The sequence below is a fragment of the Mustelus asterias genome, chromosome 25, assembly GCF_964213995.1.
Source record: "Mustelus asterias chromosome 25, sMusAst1.hap1.1, whole genome shotgun sequence".
In the NCBI taxonomy this organism is placed as follows: domain Eukaryota; kingdom Metazoa; phylum Chordata; class Chondrichthyes; order Carcharhiniformes; family Triakidae; genus Mustelus; species Mustelus asterias.
The window spans coordinates 31,240,273-31,254,306 of record NC_135825.1 but is presented as its reverse complement, the minus strand read 5'-3'; the positions used below and the strand labels follow the sequence as shown (position 1 = coordinate 31,254,306).

Here is a 14,034-nt window from a genome sequence, read left to right as displayed (position 1 = left end):
CCCAGGGGCTATGTTTACCTTTATGACCCCAGGGAGGCCCCCACGGCAGGTTCACGTCTGGGTGAACCTGTTGTAAATGGCGCCAGCGTGACAGCATGCCGTTGCCCGCCGAATATCCAGTGAGGGGGCAGGTCCCTGAGAGAGGACTCGTTATGACATGTTAATGAATTAAAATGAACTTTCTGGGGTCCTGCGGCGAGTTTCACACCACTCCACGGGCGAAGGGCCAATAAGATCTGAACTCAGAAACTTGCTGGTGCAAATCGCGCCCTCCGGATTTTAAGCAGACGCCAACATTCACGCACACAGAGAGTGTGGGATCAAAATTGCACCCCACCCCCTCCCCCCCAAACTCTCTTTCTCTCTCCACAAAAGCTGCCGGACCTGTTGAATTTTTCCAGCATTTCCTGCTTTTATTTCAGATTTCCAGCATCCGCAGTATTACTTCTTTCTAGTTGTTTTGTATTTTCTCACTCCCTGTCAACCCAATAGCTGAAAGTGCCGAGATGCTAGGATTACTACTGGCAGATTAAATTTGTTATCTCTCAAATTGTAAGTCTTAATACAACTTTGTTGACCAATGGGACTAATAAAACGAAAAAGGAAAATAAAATTTAAAGTAATTGCCAAGTTCATTTTACTTTGACGATTGGTTTATGCCTTTTGAAGCCAGGGATTGTGTTGACAATCATAGAATCCTGCAGTGCAGAAGGAGGCCATTTGGCCCATCGAGTCTGCACTGACCACAATCCCACTCAAGCCCTGTCCACAGAACCCCATGCAAGACAAGACGGAACAACAGAAATTCTGCTTTTGAAATTCAACACTGAATTCAATTATGGTTGGTTCCCTATATTGGCTCAATAAAAATTGTTTAAATCCCAATTTTAGATCAGCAAATCTTCCAGTACCAATGGAATTCTGTACTGCCTTTGCCCACACTAGGCACGCCGCCTTGAAGGAGCTTTGGCAATGAATCCATTCTGTATTGTGGATCTCAATGCTCCAGTTTCTGAGTTGAAATTTCCAAACTTCTTTCACAACCCCCTTACAGCTGGCAGAGAGAGAAGACTTTTGTCCCAGCAGTTAGAGCTAGATGCAAATGCAGGTTATATAAACAACAGGAATCATAAAATAACCCACTGCAGTCTCGAGTTTAATATTCTCCTATTGATTGTACACAGGCAATCTTATGCAAAGGTACCAAGAATGATAAATTGATATTTAGCAATTCCTTCAGTGTGGAATGGGTGGAATCCTTCCGTGGTTTCCCTCTTGCTTGCACATGTGCATAAAGAATTTCACCTCCTTGTACATATTACACAGATGCTTGTAATTATCTAAAGTTCAAATGTCTAAGGGAAAATTATTCTGCTGTATTGTGGTTTTACAGCGGAGCTGGGTTTTTTTAAGTGAGGACCCTAGGCAATGCTTAACCATGAAAGAAATTCTAAAGTTTCTTATGACATGTTTTTGGTTTACAAGTCAAGAATAGAGTGACAAACCAAAGGTACAGTGCACATTATTTAAACCAAGCTCAGTTTTACACTGTATTCAGGGAACGCCTGCAGTTAGAATGTGACCTTTGAAGGGAACTTAGTGCTGCTTATCGAACTGCACTCTGTGCAGCATTTATGACAGCTGCAGTTCTCATGGTTCTCATTTGCTATCATCTACAAATGCAAGATGTAGAACCATAGACTCCCTACAGTGCAGAAAGAAGCCATTTGGTCCATCGAGTCTGCACCGACTCTCCAAAAGAGCAGGGCAGAATCTTACGAGAATTTGGCAAAGTGTCAATTCTGGTGAGAAAACTGGCGTGGAATTCTCCAGCTCCACAGGCCAGTTTTCTCTCCAGGTCTTGCCACCCAGGCCCCCCACTTTGCCCTTTCCCTGTAACCCCGTGCATTTACCATGGCTAATCCACCTAACCTACACATCTTTCGACACTAAGGGGCAACTTAGCATTTCCCAATTTGACACTTTTTGTTTTCTCTCCCACAATTCCTCACATTACAGTAAACGTAGAAGTCGAATATATTAATATTAAATTATACCATCCATCCAATGCTGTCTTAAGTATGTGTTTGCATACGTGGTGCAATGTGCCAGCATTTTTATGCATGATGCCAGGCAAGACAGGGCATAGATTCGCACACACAAGTAAACTTCCAAATCTTTGCCATGCTGTCATGAAAGATGTCAGGCTTCTTCACAGAAAAACATAGAAAGATAATCAGAAAATATTGCCTCAAATTTCAGTTCAATGAATTGAAATACAGGGCAGAATCTTATGGGAATGTCAGTCCTGGTTAGAAAACAGGCGTGGAACTCTCCAGCTCAACTGGCCAGTTGTCTCGCTAGATCTTGTCACTTTAACTGCAAACACAACAGATTTGCAAGCTGGCGAGGTGAGGACTCTCAGAGTCAGGAATTGGCTTCAGTGACACAGTCCTTTAAAAAGGCCAACCCAGTCATATGAATTCCACCTGCCCTCCCCCCGCCATCCCCCACCTCCACCATTCCCATGCCCCTGATCGTCGCCACATATGAGGCTCCGTCTAGAGCCCACCCCCCGGCACTGCATCCTGGAACAGGCCAACCTGATGAGTTGATGGTGCCAACCGCCGACGATCTCAGTGCGGGCTTAAGATCCTACCCACAATCTATTACTAATGGGGCATATTTTGCAAGAAAAGTAATGGTATGCTGATAGCAATCACCATCATAACAGGGGTAAATCGGATAATAATGACAGGCCTCCTCACACCTGTAGCTAAACATACAAGTTGCTGCCACAGATACCGGAATTCCTCCACAGAATGAAATGTTGCACTCCACACTGAAAAGCTCAGCAGTGAAATGAAAACAACTTCTTGTATTGCCCAGTAGGTATTTACAAAAAAGTAGCTGTTAACGTTAGTACTTATACATTTGGGAGAAGTTTTCAAAGGGCATGATAAGTGATAATTACTGCTGAACAACCTGTCTGGCCCTGAAATTCTTTTTTTAAATTACACATTTTGAATCTCATTCCTTCAGGAAAAAAATAATTGGATACAAGCCTAATTTATTTTTCACTTTTTTCTGCCTCTTCTATCTCTGCAATACTATCTATATTTTCCAATATTTATTTCACTTAAATCTAATTCATATTTCCTGTTTTATGCTTCCTGGTTTGGCCTGTCTCAGTGAAGATTCTTCAATCTTGATTAAATATGTTTCTTGCCCACTCACAGTTACTACAGATCCCCTGTAGAGGGTGCTGCTCTGAAAAAGATGCCACATTGTGGGCTTTGCAGCATAGAGTTCTACTCAAAGTCTTTGAGGGCAACTGTCAGCGAAATGGATGGCACGGAGCATTGCTTCACCACTCACTGCCAGAATGGGCCATCATATCCAGTTTTTACATTTAACAGAGATTTGGAATGAAAGATACTGAAAATACACAGCACATGCAACAGAATCTGAAAAGGTAAAGATTTACATTTTGGGTCTAATCCCTTCATTTGACCACGATCCTAAAATCACTCCTTTATCAAATTTTCCCTACATACGCTGATGCAAAGAACTAATTTTTCCCAATTTTGAATGGAAGCTTTCATATCCATAAAGTAGATTTGGTGGCACTGTGGTACAGTGGTTAGCACTGCTGCATCACAGCGCCAGGGACCCGGGTTCGATTCTGGCCTCGGATGACTGTCTGTGTGGAGTTCGCACATTCTCTTCGTGCCTGCGTGGGTTTCCTCCAGGTACTCCGGTTTCCTCCCACAGTCCAAAGATGTATAGGTTAGGTTGATTGGCCATACTAAATTATCCCTTAGTGTCAGGGGGATTAGCAGAGTAAATATGTGGGGCTACAGGATAGGGCCGAGGTGGGATTGTTGTCGGTGCAGACTCGATGGACCAAATGGCCTCCTTCTGCACTGTAGTGATTCTATGATTCTAGACATAAGCTCAAGATGGTAAGATAATAACTGTTAGAAATAAAACGGAATATCAATATGAACACTTTGAAATATCTTTAAAGACATTTCAAAAATGAATGGTCACAAAGGTTCAAAACAAATGTTCAACCTCCTTGTCCTCCTCATTTCAGGCAACAATAGTTGCTGAGCAAATGCCCATTCACACTTACTCTGCAAGAAGCTGCTATTCGAGTTATAATATCATACTGTTTCCCCTGTCCTTCTCTATATTTCCATATCTTATACCTTTATACCTTTACAGAATAAAGCATTTTATAAATCTTAATGCGGACACTGATTTTTACCTTTTGTTACCAGCCGTTTTTAGTAACAGATAATGGATGTAAAACAGAGTTGGAGAAAAAACATTTTCTACAGGAACTGGTTGCTCTCGATACCGAGACAAATGTTCCAAATGACCAAACTACTCTCCATCACGACAAAGAAACCTCTGCTTTAAACACTACATTGATAAACATCACTGTGTTTTTGCAGTACAGTATATTAAAAGACACAGTGTTATCCAAAACATTGAAGCGTTGGTCAGCTGTATTTGTTTTGCTAACAGTATGATGATCGGTTTATGAAGCATAATTATTCTGATACAATCAGAACATTTTCTTAAATATCAATTCATGGGACATGGGCCAGCATTTGTTTCCCATCCCTAATTGCCCTTGAACTGAGTGGCTTGCTAGGCCATTTCAGAGGGCATTTTAAGAGTCAAACACATTGCTTTTCAATGTGTAGTACCATCTCGGAACAATAAATGCATATTCTATCCATTACTACATGATCCCTCATCATGTCCAATACTAGGAACAAGTCCATTACAGAGCCTATCAACGCACCACATCCGTTACCACTCATATGATTTAATTACTAAAAGTTCTATTTATAACCTTTGGCTATTTGCAATACTCAAGCTACTGACGATACTCAACCAGCCTAAGCTTGCAAAATTCAAGAGCATAATGGCGCAGATCTTCCAGGAAGTGCATTACTGTTGTATTGCCACTCTGCTGAAACTTTCCCCTGATTGCGATGCTGCACCGTATTTCTTTCTGGATCTTCCAAGATCAACTTTCCCAGAAATGTGGAACACGGTGTTCCCTCGGAGAGCTCCATCACTTCAGAGCAGAGTAGAAAGGAAGACGGGACACACTGTCGTATGGTAAATTTAAAGGTGCAGTTTGAATGTTGGTGAATGGGTGAGCAGTTGAATGGTAGGGATGGATAGGGGTGAGTGAGGTAAATGGGGTAGTGCTTGTGAGGTGTCAGGTGGATGAGGTAACAATCAGATATGGGGGCCAGGTGGAGTAGTTGGCCAGGGAGCCTGCATGAGCGATCGGGTCATTTCCAGAGTGAGACTAGGTATTTTTCCTAACATTTCCTGGGTAACTATTCGGGTAAGTCTGACAGAACTGCCTATAATCTCCAACTCTAGCTAAGAGTCAGAGATATTCACTAAGGTCCCAGGGAGTGGGGGAATTGCCCATCAGGAGTTGAAATTTCCTGGACAATGACCATGCAGGAGATCAGGACTTGCACAGTGTTCTGACATACATCCAGTCTTCAATGATCCAGAAACAGAAAGCTTTGGTCCAATCTAACGTTAGCTGTGGTTCCACGATTGACCAACACTTGGCTGAATTCTCCATGGAATTCTCTGGCGCATTCTCCATGGAAACATCTTGACCAGAGTTGACTTGCCAACCAATCAGCATCCTTTTCTCATGTAGCATAAATTGTTGCTGCTGTTGAAATTTGACATTCTTGCTTCTGTTCTGATGAGTGCAAGATCAGAAGCTTCGACCAGCGTGTCTCTTTTTTCAATAATATTCCAGTTTGGTACTATCAAGCAACTATTTGAGTTACTCTTGATATCAGGGTTGTCATTAGGATTTCAGCAAAGGAAAATGATGTATGTGCAATTTTCATGATGAGCCCGCTTAACCTGCTAAACAGACACTTAGCAGTACAATTTTTCTCTTTATACTTGTATTTGTTGTGAGTAATCTGACCTAAACAGCATTAAGGTGGACTACTGGTGATTTCAGGCTGATCATATGTGGTGATAGGTTAAAAGAAAATCATGATATTAAAGCATCCTGGTGCACGGCAAGATGGCACAGTGGTAAGCACTGCTGCCTCACAGTGCCAGGGACCTGGATTTAATTCCGGCCTTGGGTGACTTTGTGTGTGGAATTTGCACGTTCTCCCCGTGTCTGCATGGGTTTCTTCCGGGTTCTCTGATTTCCTCCCACAATCCAAAGACCGTGCAAGTTGGGTGGATTGGCCATGCTAAATTGTCCCTTAGTGTCCCAAGATGTGTAGGTTAGGGGGATTAGTGGGGTAAATATGTGGGGTTATGAGGATAGGGCCTGGGTAGGATGCTCTGTTGGAGAGTTGGTGCAGTCTTGATGGGCCCAATGGCCTCCTTTTGCGCTGTAGGGATTCTATGATCCCGCGCATTACTAAAGCAGGCTGACCACTATATTTGTTTCTAAAGGATATTGGTACAAATATATTAACTAAGCCTACAACTGGTCTGAAGTGAGCACAATTTCAGCCCAGATTCTGGAGAAAATGCACTCAGTCACGAAAAAGAAACTCAAATGTCACACTGGGGCAGTAGGGGCACGAATGAGATTGGTTTACATTGAGACTACACCTTCTGCACATCTAAACATTAGATCTAGCTATTTCAGATGATGATTCATACACACACTGTATGAGCCACAGAACGTTCATAAATGCTATTAAGGCACAAAGTGACATTTCTGTCCAAAATTGAGTAATCTGACTTGTTTTAATAAACACACACCTGCAATTAGGTACATACACCAAATAACATATCTGCAGATCTCTGCAGCTTCAAATCATAACTAGCCTGTCATTAAAACAACATAAAAATATAGGTGCTGGAATTGGCCAAACTGCCCCGTTCAACTTCTGGGTCCATTTCACTATCTCACCTTATCCCCATATTCCTCAGTTCTCATACTGCCCAAAAGTTTAGTCGATTTCAGTCCTGAGTATACTCAATGACTGAGAATTCACTTTGCTCCAATAATTCACAATCTTCAGAATGGGGAAATCTTTGCTCATCTCAGTCCTAAATAGTTGACCTTTACCCTGAGACCAGTTGTAGTCTCTACAGCCAGGGGAAGACTGCCTCTCAGCATCTGCTCTGTCGCCCCTCTATGAATTTTACAGGTTGCAATGAGATCACCTCTCAGCAGAGAATATAGATACATCTTACTGAATCTCTACCCATAGAACAGCCCTCTCATCCCAGAAATCAATGCAGTGATCCTTTTTGAGGCAAATACAATCTTCACTAGGTACGAAGACCAAAACTGTACACCATACATGTGGTGATTGTCCCTTTAAGGGCAACACAGCAGAGTAAGGGTCACCTGGCCTGAGTGACCGATACGGACTCAGGGTGAGGAATCACCCCAGGAGGAGGAGTTCTCCTAGGCAGAGGCAATTTAGAGCTATTTGGAAACATGCTGCTGCTTTTGAAGATCACCAAATAAATCCCTTTTTAATAACTAATGAAGTCTCTGAAAGTGCATCATTACAGTACTCTAAATATGATCTCGCTAAAGACCTATATAACCTCAGCAAGAATTTTTTACTCTTATATTCTAGCAATAAAGGCTGACGTTCCATCTGCCTTCCTAATTGCTTGTTGTACTTACATGTCAACTTTCTGTAATTTGTGTTCATAGACACCCAAATTCTCTGTTCACCAACATTTTCTAGTTTCATCTTTAAAAGAAAATCTGCATTTCCATTCTTCCTACCAAAATGGGTAACTCTGCATATTCACACGTTTATATTCCAGCTGCCAAATACTTTCCCAATCATTTAACGAGATGATTAAAATGATCATCATCTTAAAACAGGAATACTCAGTATGTAAGGCCGCATCTCCAGTTCTGAAGAAGAGTTATATTCGAATAGAAATGTCAATTCTGTTTCTCTCTCCATAAACATCGCCAGGCCTGCTGTGTATAGACTTCTAGCATCCTCAATAGTTTGCTTTTATTTAATGAGCTTGTAATCTCTTCTCATTCTCTTTATGCCCTCCCCACTGTTCATCCGGCAGTAAGAATCCTCCAATAGCAAGCAATAATAAACAAAAAAAAACAACTTCACAAAGTAAATCCAAAGTAAAAGTTTAATTCAGATTCTTCTTTACACAACCACTTTAGCCATAAGTGCTTCCCCCATCCTCATCTGCTTGCTTTTTCTACCAGGTCAACTGGTTAGCTGACTATCACAGCATGTTGCCATTGGTTACATTGTAACACGCACATCTTACTTTTCTTTCTGGCTTTGTATTTTTATAAATTTTGATGCAATACATTTGGTTCCTGCATCAATAATTGATATAGCTGAGTCCCAAACACTCTTTCTCTAACGGTTACACATTGCCATCCCAGAAACAATCCATGTTTTCCCACTCTCCATTTTGAAAATATCTTGGCTGAAATGGTTTCCACTTGCCAATGGCGAATGATTTGATTTGATCATTTAAAGGTCAAGGAAAGGTAAACAAGATAAAATGTTACACATGATCATTTTTAATGATGCTTTGATAGGGTATACAATTTCAAAAAATGATATGGACTACATGTACTTACTCTTCCAGATTTAGCAGAAACTTTGTTTTTGCTTCCTTTTGGTCTTCCCCGTGGTCGTTTTGGAGTAGGAGCTCCAGTTGGTTCCTATTAAATGGAAGAGAATAAAAAGATTAATGGCACAGCTCTGCTATACAAACCACTAGCTACATGTAGATACTTATAATGTTTGCTCATTGGACCAAACTAGCATGGGGAAATAGAATAGGTTTATCTGGTTCATCCACGATTATGCTTTGTCGCAGGATTGCTCTGTTATCAGCACATGACAGTCATAGAATCCCTACAGTGCAGAAGGAGGCCTGCACCAACATCAATCTCACCCAGGCCCTATCCCCATAACCACAAGTATTTACCCTGCTAATTCCCCTGACACTAAGGGTCAATTTAACATGGCCAATCAACCTAACCCACACATCTTTCGACTGTGGGAGGAAACCAGGGCACCCAGAGGAAACCCACGCTGACACGGGGAGAATGTGCAAACTCCACACAGTCACCCAAGTGAACCTGAGTCCCTGGCACTGTGAGGCAGCAGTGACAGCTTCAGCCAGTTGCGATTCATTTTGATGCAACAAAATGAGGCTCTTAATATTTACATTTTTGAATGATAAAAAATCCCTACTATTTCTGCTGTTGCCCTATAAACATTTCAATCAAACAAGAAGGCTTTCTGAATATATATAAGCAGAATCATAAATCTGCTAACATGTTGGTAGTACTGAAACATGGAAAATTAATGGGCATATGATAAAAGTTAAAAACATTCTGCTAGATCTGAAAATGTGCATATAGTTGGAGATATTATTGTCACCTCACTAAAGACCAATAACATGTTTCATTTTTAAGAATCCGACACCCCAGAAAGAATGAAGCTGCAAAGTTCATGCTTTAAATCAAAAAGAATTTTATGACACCAAAATCAAAGAGCATGAATCCTAACACCTACATTCTGTTTTAAAAGTCAATAATGTTAAATGTATTAAAAGCATGATGAACCTTTTTGCCTATTTTTTTTATCTCCCAGCCAACTTGGTCACATGGCCATTTACTGGAAGCCAGTTGCTCTTTTTTTCAAAACCTGTGATCAGGTCCTAAAGCAATCTTATTCTTAAAAGAGACCATCAACCCCCCCCCCCGCCCCGCCAAAAGGACTTACAATATTAAGTACTTCTACAGATTGTATTCTCTAACAAACTCTTTCTACAAACAAATTATCTCTATAAATAAAATGAGAAAAACACACTAAAATTTAATGCGCTAGGTAACTCTGTTTACCACACCATAAATAAACCCACTCCAGAAACACACATTTCAAAACTGGCTACTGTAGAAATTAATCTGCCTGAAACCATCCCAATACAAGCTTATTTATTAGTATCACAAGTAGGTTTACATTAATACTGCAATGAAGTTACTGTAAAAAACCTCTAGTCGCCACACTCCAGCATCTGTTCGGGTACACTGAGGGAGAATTTTAGCATGGCCAATGCACCTAACCAGCACATCTTTGGACTGTGGGAGGAAACCGGAGCACTCGTAGGAAACCCACGCAGACACAAGACGAACATGCAAACTCTGCACAGACAGCGACCCAAGCCAGGAATCGAACCCAGGTCCTTGGCGCTGTACAGGACCTTTTTATAAAATTTCCTCTAATACAGCTGAATGCACTATTTAACAAAAGCACACAGGTGCAATATATTGCAAAGGTTTTCACAACGGCAGACAAATAACCAGATTACTATGCGAATACACTCTGGCAGCCAATATTTAGACCGACCACCTTCTCAATAGGTTGATCTAAGAATTCGCAAAATTCATCAAGTTGGGACCTCACCATTGTCACCTACCCCCATTTTGAAACAATCAATGCACCAAGATACATCGCTGATTGAGAAACTATCTATGCATGAAAGCCACGATTCATACCCATTAATAGAAGATTTATTTAAAATCCCACTTTCCTGTTAAAATTAGAAAAGATGTAATTGCAATAGAGAGGGTACAGAGGAGATTTATGAGGATGTTGCCAGGTCTGGAAAATTGCAGCTATGAGGAAAAATTGGGTAGGCTGGGGTTATTCTTCTTGGAACAGATGAAGCTGAGGGGAGATTTGAATGAGATGTACAAAATTGTCCGGGATCTGGATAAAGTGCAATGCAAGTGTCTATTTACCTTAGTGGAAAGGTCAGTGACTGGTGGGCATAGAGGGTGGTAAGAGGTATGGAACCCACTGTTTGAAAGGGTGGTAGGTAAGGTAAAAAAAAAAATCACTTAAATACTGTAACCTGCAAGGACTATGAACCAAATGCTGTGAAGTGGGCTGGGTGGCTCTTTTTTTTTAAAGCCAGTTTTCAGCCTTTTGTCTAAGATCAAGTGTAGAACAAAGCCCGAGATCAGGTATAATGCCTGTTCTTGTCACCTTGGATCTAGTATGTGTCATTTGTAGGGACCATTAATTGGATTCACTTTGAATTTGAATTGGTTTTCGGAGCAAGCGAGGAGATAAATTAGGGGCATGCCCCTGACCACTCTGAGCACTGGCTTTGTAACTTAGAGAAAGGAATACATTTATTTTTTTAATTCAGCCAGTGTCGACATGATGGCCTTTTTTTTTTGCTGTAAATGTTCTGGGATTCCTATGAACTGAAAAAAGGGAGATTATTTCATGAGGTCAAAATTTAGAGATGAGGTTTTAATCAGTTGGTGGGATGGGGGGGGTCAAGAGGTCAATTAAGAATGTATTTTTGAATTTTCTACTCCATCCTTAAAGTTATAAAGCCAATGCTCAGAGTGCACTGGGTAAACCCAAATCCATTCCTTGCTTGCTCCAAAAACCAAATTCAAAATCCAATTGATTCCAGTTCAATAGAGAGGCAAATAAGATCCAAGCTGACAAGATGCGGCATTGCACCCCATCTTGGGCTTGATCTGATGCTTGATCATAGGATCATAAAATCCCTACAGTGCAGAAGGAGGCCATTCAGCCCAGCGAGGCGGCACCGACAACAATCCCACCCAAGTCCTATTCCTGTAACCCCACATATTTACCCTGCTAATCCCCTGACACTAAGGGATAATTTAGCATGGCCAATCAACCTAACCCGCACATCTTTGGAGCGTGGGAGAAAACCGGAGCACGTGGAGGAAACCCATGCAGACACGGGGAGAATGTGAAAACTCCACACAGACAGTCACCCAAAGCTGGAATTGGATCCGGGTCCCTGGCACTGTGAGGCAGCAGTACTAACCACCATGATCTTAGCCAAGAGGCCAACTAAGACCCCCTTGCCATGCTTGTGGCCACAATGACAACCAACACAGGCGGTTAGCACAGTGGTTAGCACTGCTGCCTCACAGCACCAAGAACCCGCATTCGATTCCCAGCTTGCGTCAGACTGTGCAGAATCTGCACATTCTCCCAGTGTCTGGGTGGGTTTTCTCCAGGTGCTCCGGTTTCCTCCCAGTCCGAAAGACGTGCTGGTTAGGAGCACTGGCCAGGCTAAAACTTTCCCTCAGTTGTACCCGCGCAGGCATCGGAGTGTGGCAACTGGGGGATTTTCACATTACGGTGCTAACGTAAGCCTGCTTGTCACACTAATAAATAAACTTTAAAACAGCTGAGGACCTGTTTGGGTTGCAGTCATTAGCAACATGCTGATGTCACCGGGGAGGCCAAGCGTCGCCTCTCATTGGACAGGCTTGCCAGTTGATTGACAGGCGGGCCGGCCAATGGGGGCAGGGGTTGGGGTTGTGACTACCGGTTCACACAATGGTTTAAAGGTCTCATGTTGCGGCTGGTGCTGAAAGCAACATTGTAACAAAGAAGGAGATTCCCAGGGAAGACTCGGGACTCCGGTCGCCGTGAAACAACCTGAGGGCAACACGACCTGGCTGTCCCCTTAAAAAAAACCTCAACAAAACACACACACACCTCTCTGGGAAATTTACAACAACACAAAAACACAACAAGGGGAGAAATGTTCCAGCGGCTTATTCACAGCCCCAGCCAGATGGTGCTCCGCAATCCGGAGCAGTTGTAAAATTGATCCATTATTCAAAAGGCGGCCTCATGCATTTTTGTAATCTTGTGACACCAAAATAGACTGCGGGGGACCAACAGGACGACTGCAGACGAGGAAAAAAAACTTGCATTTCAAATCCAAAAACGTGGGTCGGTAAGAGAGAAAAATGCGGTTTTTAAAAAATGCATATCGATAGTTAACTTTTTTTTTAAAAACAGTAAAGTTACTGCTGGTGCAGACTTGTCTGGCCGAACTGTTGGTGGGGGAGAGAAAGTATGCGATTTCACTAAAATGTAAATGATACATCTCATACTTGGGGTTGCTTCCTGGGTCTGCCGCGTCCTCTCTTTGGCGTGACATCCTTCTCCTGCTTTGCTGCTAAAGGCTGGCTGGGCTTTGCACCTGTGTCACTCATCCTTAATTCCTCTGCAAAAAGAAAAAAAACAAAATAGATGGGGAGAGGGGAAAATAATAATAGAGTAACCCATTCATTAGAAGAAAAGCCCGGACAGATGGAAGATTCAACAGCCAAATATACAAAAAAAACTGAAACTTCAACACATTCATATCAGCATGCAATCGGTTGCACTGCACGATTATACTTAAATGGCAAAAGAAAAAAAAACACTCACAAGAAATGCAACGTCAGTGTGGAATAAAAAAGCCCTTTTCGCTACTGGATCAAAATGAAACTAAAAGCTGGTGCAAAAGCAGAGTCTACATATACTACACACACACTAGGCCTGTTCCTGTGCTCGATTCCTACCCTGAATGATGATCACACTGGCTCTAATAACGGCGGCTGGAAGGAAACGGAGAATGAAACACACAGATACACACACACCACACACTTGGCTCTGATCCAAAGGCGGGCGATACGATCAACAGTGATGGTATATTTTATATATAAAAATATATATATTTAAAATAAAAATCCTAAACAATATCAAAGCAGCTGCCACAGCCTGGATCGAGTTACATAGCAGCAAAGCAAGTTCTGATTGGATCCCATCCAGCAGGTTATTATACAGAATCCTCCTAAGAGATGATCTACCCACTCAAATATGCACGCTTACTATTAATATTTTCAACAGGGATTCTTTTTTAGGCAAATTGTCACTATTTAAAATATGTTGCAATGCTTCTGTTACGCATGTCGCTGTTCATAGGTTTATATTTTGCAGCATCACATGCTCTGGGACTGGACTGGGATTGTCACCTCCCACCAGCCGGCGAGCCTTTGATCCGAGCAGCGGTAGCAGCAGCAGCGGTACACTACACCGTAGCCCGCTGCCTACTTCCCATCCAACAAGCAGCAGAACGCGAGGCTGCAATTTTAAGCAGCAGTTTGGTCCACTCGCTCGCTCCTTCGAGGCTTGTGCG

General features: G+C 42.1%; 1 protein-coding gene across 3 annotated transcripts in view; it reads right to left on the bottom strand.

The window, feature by feature from the left end:
* hmga1a (high mobility group AT-hook 1a) overlaps positions 1-13,799 on the bottom strand; it is a 109,490-nt gene extending 95,691 nt beyond the window's left edge. The window contains exons 1-3 of one of the 3 annotated variants that reach the window (XM_078197945.1): positions 13,728-13,799; positions 12,965-13,077; positions 8,627-8,710 (exon numbers count right to left, since the gene is read on the bottom strand). In XM_078197945.1, the coding sequence (XP_078054071.1) occupies positions 8,627-8,710; positions 12,965-13,066 (186 nt within the window). In that variant the 5' untranslated portion in view covers positions 13,067-13,077; positions 13,728-13,799. Of the gene's footprint in view, positions 1-8,626; positions 8,711-12,964; positions 13,078-13,283; positions 13,425-13,727 lie in introns of those variants that run through there. The other 2 variants (XM_078197944.1, XM_078197946.1) reach the window with 2 other exon arrangements.
* Between the last annotated feature and the right edge of the window lie 235 nt (positions 13,800-14,034).